The sequence below is a fragment of the Marmota marmota genome, unplaced genomic scaffold, assembly GCF_001458135.2.
Source record: "Marmota marmota marmota unplaced genomic scaffold, marMar, whole genome shotgun sequence".
NCBI classification, from domain to species: domain Eukaryota; kingdom Metazoa; phylum Chordata; class Mammalia; order Rodentia; family Sciuridae; genus Marmota; species Marmota marmota.
Window position 1 is genome coordinate 5434954 of NW_026000130.1, and position 5959 is coordinate 5440912.

Sequence of the window (5959 nt, forward strand, 5' to 3'; positions counted from 1 at the left end):
TCTTTATATTAAGCCAGGATCTCGCTAAGTTGTCGGGGCTGGCCTCTGTCTTGTGACCCTGCCCCAGCCTCCCAGGTCACTGCGGTTGCAGGGTGGCCGTCACAGCCCGCTCCATGACCCCCAGAAGGGTGCGTGGCTCCGAGTGCCAGCACAGGGGGGCTGCGGTGGCCTCTTGAGGCCCAGGCCTTTGGCCCAGGACAGCAGGGCAGGAACCCTGTCCCCAGCCTTTGCCCCGAGTGGCATGATTGTCCTCTTTGGTGGCAGGCAGAGAACTGTCAGTGGTGACCTGCCTTCCCTCCCCCCAGATCTGGAGCAGGACAAGGTGGAGGCCACAAAGCAGGCCCTGGCCGCCTGCGGGTTCGACTGCTGGGAGACCAGCATCGGTGCCCCTGGAGTCTCCATGCACTCGGCCACCTCCCTGGAGGGACATGTCCGTCAAGGCCTGGGCATCCTCTGAGAGGGGCCCCAACTTCACCGCTCTGCAGAGAAGCCCCTCTGTATTTCTGCGGGAGCCACGGTCGGCCTCTGGGCAGCCCCACAGCGTCCAGCTTCTGACTTGACCGGAGGCTCCAGCCTCCATGAAGCCTCTGCTGGCCACCACCTGCCTCCCCTCCAGCCAGCCAGGAGGGGCCAGGAGCGGCCGCCGAGGCCTCCTCCCCAGGTCCCTCTCCCATGGATCCATCTGCCCGGGCCACGCCTTCACCCTTGGACATCCCAGTGCTGGGCCAGACGGGGGCTGGGGTTGGAGCCCGGCCCCAGGGGGCACCTCCTCTCTCCTCTGTCTCCCTCCGCCTCCTCCAGGAAGCCTTCCGGCCTGGTGGGCTGTCTTCACCTTCCAGGCGTTGGAATGGGCCGCCTGTGCCCCCTGCCCTCGGGGACAGCTGGCTGGACTTGCCTGGGGCCAGCTGCTGATGTCCGCCTCCTGCCCCAGGCCAGGGCTGGCCGTGTGAGTGGTGCACAGCGTCCCCCAGTCTGGGGGCCTCGGACAGGAGATGGCCGCGGGGAGTTAACAGACTTGGGACAGTTCCACGAGGCTCCGCAGACCCCCGGCTCCCCCAGCTGTGCTCAGTGGAGCGTCGCAGGAGGGAAGGAAGCGGGGCCTGGTCAGCGGGCGGTGTCTCAGGGTCGGTGGGTTTCCCCAGGTGGCCCCTGCTGAACAGGGCCGGCTGTGTCTGCCGACACGGGACACTGTCCGCTGGCACAGCCCCAGCTGCTGTCTGGCAGGGAATGTCAAGCTCCTGGCCCCGGGGTCCCGAGCACCCAGCAGTGCAGTATCGTGGGCCTCGGGCAGGGAGAACGCAGCAGCCGCTGGGTCAGGCCCAGCTTCTGAGATCAGCCCCGGGCAGAGTGGACGCACCGGCCGCCCCTCCCGGCCCCTCCCGGCCCTGGGTGAGCTCGGTGCCCAGGCAACGCGGCTGATCCACAGAAGGCCCTGGAGCACCAGGCATGGAGGCGCACACCTGTGACCCCAGCGACTGGGGAGGCCCAGGCAGGGTCACAAGTTCAAGGGCAGCCGCAGCAAAGCGAGGCCCCAAGCAACTCAGTGGGACCTTGTCTCTAAATAAAAAAGGGCTGGGTGTGCTCAGTGGTTCAGCGCCCTGGGTTCAGTCCCGGTACTGAAGAGAGAACCCGCGGAGCGAGCTCGTTGCCACGGGTGACGGGATGTGGTTCCAGGCTCACTGCGCGTCTGCCCTTGGCCGCTAGGGGGCAGCTGGCGCCTTTCCCAGCTCCGTCACAAGGAGGGTGGCTGGGAGCTGAGTTGGACCTGGCCCAAGGAGAGGCTGGGCGCCACCCAGCACCAAGCCCTGCCCTGAGGGGTCACCTCCAGGAATGTGGGAGCACTATGGAGGCACAAGGTGGCCCCAGCATCATGGGCCTCCCTGCCCCTGCACTGCAAAACAAATAATGCATAAACAGTGCTAATTCTGAGCACTTCCCATGGAGCAGGCAGTTTCTAAGCACTGTACCTTCATCATTTCTTTTACTTTCTATCCAACTTCAGAGCAGAATCACTAGTGTCATCCCCATTTTATAGATTAGGAAACTGAAGCCCAGAGAGGTTGAGTAAGTTGTCCAAGGTCACACAGTCATCAGCATCAGAGTCAGTCAGGCTGGTTCCAGAGCCTGCCCCATCTGGCCTGGCCCAGCTCTGCACACAGGTGTCCTACCACACGGTTCCTCTTGCCTGTGCTCACGCTCATCATTTCCTCTGTTTTTTGATGTACTTGGTCAGGGTAGGTGTGAGGCTTGGTGGTTTTTCTACCCACACGATGTGGATGAGCTGTTGGTGGCGAGCATGCTGATTGACAGCCGGTCTCTCAACGGTCAGAGGCCAGGAAGATTTGGGGCCTCCCCAGGCATCCTCAGCGCCCACAGAAGCTTAGAACTGGAGGTTGTGCAGCGCCGAGGCTCCCAGGGCCTGCCTCTTTGCCATCCCCAAGAGACAGGACATCAGCCCTAGAGTAGGCTGGCCCCACCCACTTGCCCCAGTGAAGTGCCTTACCTCAGCCACCACCTGCCACCACAGGAGCCCAGTGCCGCTTTCCCTGGCCACATGGCTTTGATGTTACACTTGTGGACGATTCGGACGGCAGCTGTCACTGCCTCATTGCCTCCTGCAGAGTTCTCAGTCACCTGCACACTGAAGTCACCTGGGGAGTGCCCAAAAGACACCCAGGAACCCCAGCCCACCCCTGGTTAGTCTCCTTTAGCTGGTCTCCGTGGGACTCCATCACGGGTAGCCTGTAGAAGCTCCCTGGTGTTTTGATGTGCAGCCAGGGCTGAGGACACTGAACTAGGAGCCCCCCACAGTGGCCAGCATGGTGGCTGGGCACTGGTTCTGCCGGGCTGTGCTGCCCACAGCCTCGTGACCTGGGACAACCCAGCCCGACTGAGGAGGCTGCAGACCCGTCATCTAGAAAATGAGGATGACAAGAGTTCCCCTTTATAGAGGAATCGTGAGGACTGGAAGAGAAGACACCCGTGGACTCTCCCTGGCGCGTGGTAAATGCTCAGTAAATGCTCAGGATCGCCCTTGTCGTCTGCTGAAAGATCCGTGAGTCACCAGGTTGAAGTGCCCCTCGCTGGTCCAGACCCCCGAGGTGGAGGCCCCAGGTTCACCTCAGCAACACAGCCAGTGCCGCTGCCCCTCCCGACCCCCTGCAGAGCCGGCACCTAGCCCACTGCCCTCTTCCCCAGGTCGGGGACAATTGGCAGTGGAGCTGCGCCTGCCTCTGCGGCCCGTGTATCCGCGGCCACCCCTGAGACTCAGGTTGCTGTGAACTCCCTGGCTCCGGCCCGGGTCTCTCGTTGGGAGACAGGGCTGCGGTGACCGTGCCGGATCTCTCCCAGAGAACGCTGCCCGCTCGGAGGCCGCCCCTGGTCAGTGGCCAGGCTGGTCCTGCCTTCAGGGTGGCCTTGCGCCCATTGGTCCCTCTGCCTGGAGGCGGCGGTTCCATTCTCGTTGGTGGGGGCCTTGGCTCCCTTCCCCAGCCCCCCCCTGGCGTCCCACTAGTTCTGGTCAGGGCCTCGGTGGTCTCTTGGCACCACTTACCAGGAGGGGCCGAGGGACTAGGCTCTGGGTCACCGCTTCCGTAGTGGGCGCTCTTGTCTTTAGCTGTAATATCAGAAAGTCGTTCCCCGTTGGGAGACAGCGAGGACACTAAAAAGAAAACCCAGATGAACAAAAGTAAGAACAGCAAGGCCCCAAGTCGTCACCACGCGGAGGTCCCCGAGGAGCGCCCTCCTCCTTTCCCGGGACACGCGTGGTGCTGCTCAATACTCGAGATCCCGCTGTCGGGGCCCCTTGGCGACCGCTGTGGCTGTTCAGGATTGGCATTTGTGACAACAGTTCACCTCCAGTGCCCAGGTGTGGCCACCTTGCTCCGGTTAACCCTGAGTGTCCAGAACCCTGTGCAGAGCCACTGTCTGGCTGTCACAGCCCCGAGTTCTCTTTTAATCCAACACCGCAGCCCAACAAGCAGTCCCGCCCACATCATCCCACGCCCCGCCCCATGCACACCACAGCACGCCACGCCCACAGCACGCCCTGCTCACGCCCACGCCACGCCCCATGCACAGCACGCCCTCCACACTCTGTCTTCCCGCCTTGCTGCCGCGGCTTGCTCAAGACCCAGGCCACCATCCTGCAGAACGTCCTTCTGCCCTGGCCGTCAGAATCAGACCCTCTGGAGCTCCCGCAGAGCTGACGGCCAGCCTTTGCTGAGCACCTACGATGTGCCCAACCTGGGCCGCTGGTTCCTGGGCCTCATCCCTGGGACTCCTCTCAGTCCACTGAGGTGGTTAGGATTCTGTGCCCGTTCTGCTGGTGCGTCAGCCGAGGCCCAGGGCAGTGACTTATCCAGGGTCACAAGGCCAGCACGTGGCAAAGCTGGACGTGAATGCAGGTCTGAGTACTTCAGATCTGCTCTCAGCCTGGATTCTGGGCTGTTTCCCTGGGGGGAAGAACCGTCACCTCCCAAGTCCCCCTTGTCCAGTTGACATGATTGAATGGCCACATTCATCCCAGTGGCGCTGGCCCAGCTCACCCCCCCCCCCCCCCCCCCCCGCCCCCGGGCCCTTGCTGCCTTGCACACCCTGGGGCCCCTGGGGCCCTGCCCACCGGACCACAGGCACAGGGATCCAACTGCCAAATGCATGACGGGGACTGACTGTCATGCCAAAGAGCATCAGGGGACTGCCTGGAGCCACCGCCTCCCACCACCAAGGGAGACCCGCACAGCACAGCATCTTCTCAGAACTGAAACAAAGTGCCCTCGTCCCCAGCGTCACTGACTGGATGTGTCAGTTGCTGGCATTAGAATCCAAAACATTGGGGTCAGGAGGACTCCTCGGCTGCCATGTCCTCTTTGTTACCTTTGGTTCTGTCATAGCTGGGGTGTCACAGGAAGAGCATCCAAAGGCCAGCGACCTGTCCGTCTCAGGGCCTGGCGTGGCACCTCGTGGCTGCGTGTCTCAGAGCAGGGATTTCTGCCCACCTCTGTGCCCTGGGTCTCAGTTTCCTCGAATGCCACATCCCAGGCAGGTGTCCTCAGACTCGATCCCGTGACAATCCCACGGCACAGGCACCGCAGGACCACGATGCCTGGTCCAAGGCCCCAGGCCAGATGCGGGTTGGACTGACGATGCTGCAGGCTTTAGTGTTGGCGCCCGCGTGTCTCCTCCCCATGGCATCTTGGGTAGCAGCAGCCACCCGACTGTTCCTCAGATGGTACGAACGGACCCACCAAGTGGGTAAAGTCCCCAAGTCCTGTGTCAGCCCAGCTGCATCTGCTGAGACGGGAGCTCCAACACCGCTGGGTTTCCACGCGTCTTGGATGGTGGGCCTGACTCTCTCCCGCTCGGTGGAGAAGCAGACGGACAGACACCCCCTCAGACGGCTCCAGATACTTGCCTGGTTTTGAACCCCCTGGGTCCAGCTGCCCACAGCAGGGTCTGACCAGAGCTGGCCTCTGTCACTCGAGATACAAGGTGCTGGGCTGTCTGGTGTGGGCAGAGGGTGAGGACCCCGGGACCTGGGGCCACTCACGCATCCTGAACACCTGGGGTGCTGGGCCAAGCTTGGGGAAATGGCAAGCTATTAAATCAAGCTGGGGTCTTGCATCTGATTTATTTACTTTTGTGGGGGGGTTATCTGGGATTGAACCCAGGGACACTTGACCACTGAGCCACATCCCAGCCCTATTTTGTATTTTATTTAGAGACAGGGTCTCACTGAGTTGCTCAGGGCCTCACTTTTGCTGAGGCTGGTTTTGCACTCTGATCCTCCTGCCTCAGCCTCCCGGGCCGCTGGGGTGACAGGTGTGCACCACTGCGCCCACTGTTTACCTTTTTCCCTCCACAGACCTCGTACTATGACAGACAGGCCTTTGGGGATGGACCCCATCTCCAGCCACCAGGTTCCTTCTCCTGGGGCTCTGGGCACAGGGACAGGAGCAGG

At 62.3% G+C, this 5959-nt stretch overlaps 1 protein-coding gene across 1 annotated transcript in view; it reads left to right on the plus strand.

Annotated features, from left to right (window-relative positions):
* The window catches only part of Mvk (mevalonate kinase), a 24676-nt gene extending 21643 nt beyond the window's left edge, over positions 1-3033 (plus strand). Inside the window, exons 12-13 of the mRNA XM_015500280.2 lie at positions 306-744; positions 802-3033. Of these exons, the coding sequence (XP_015355766.1) occupies positions 306-457 (152 nt within the window). The 3' untranslated portion in view covers positions 458-744; positions 802-3033. The remainder of the gene's footprint in view (positions 1-305; positions 745-801) is intronic.
* The last annotated feature ends 2926 nt before the right edge of the window (positions 3034-5959 follow it).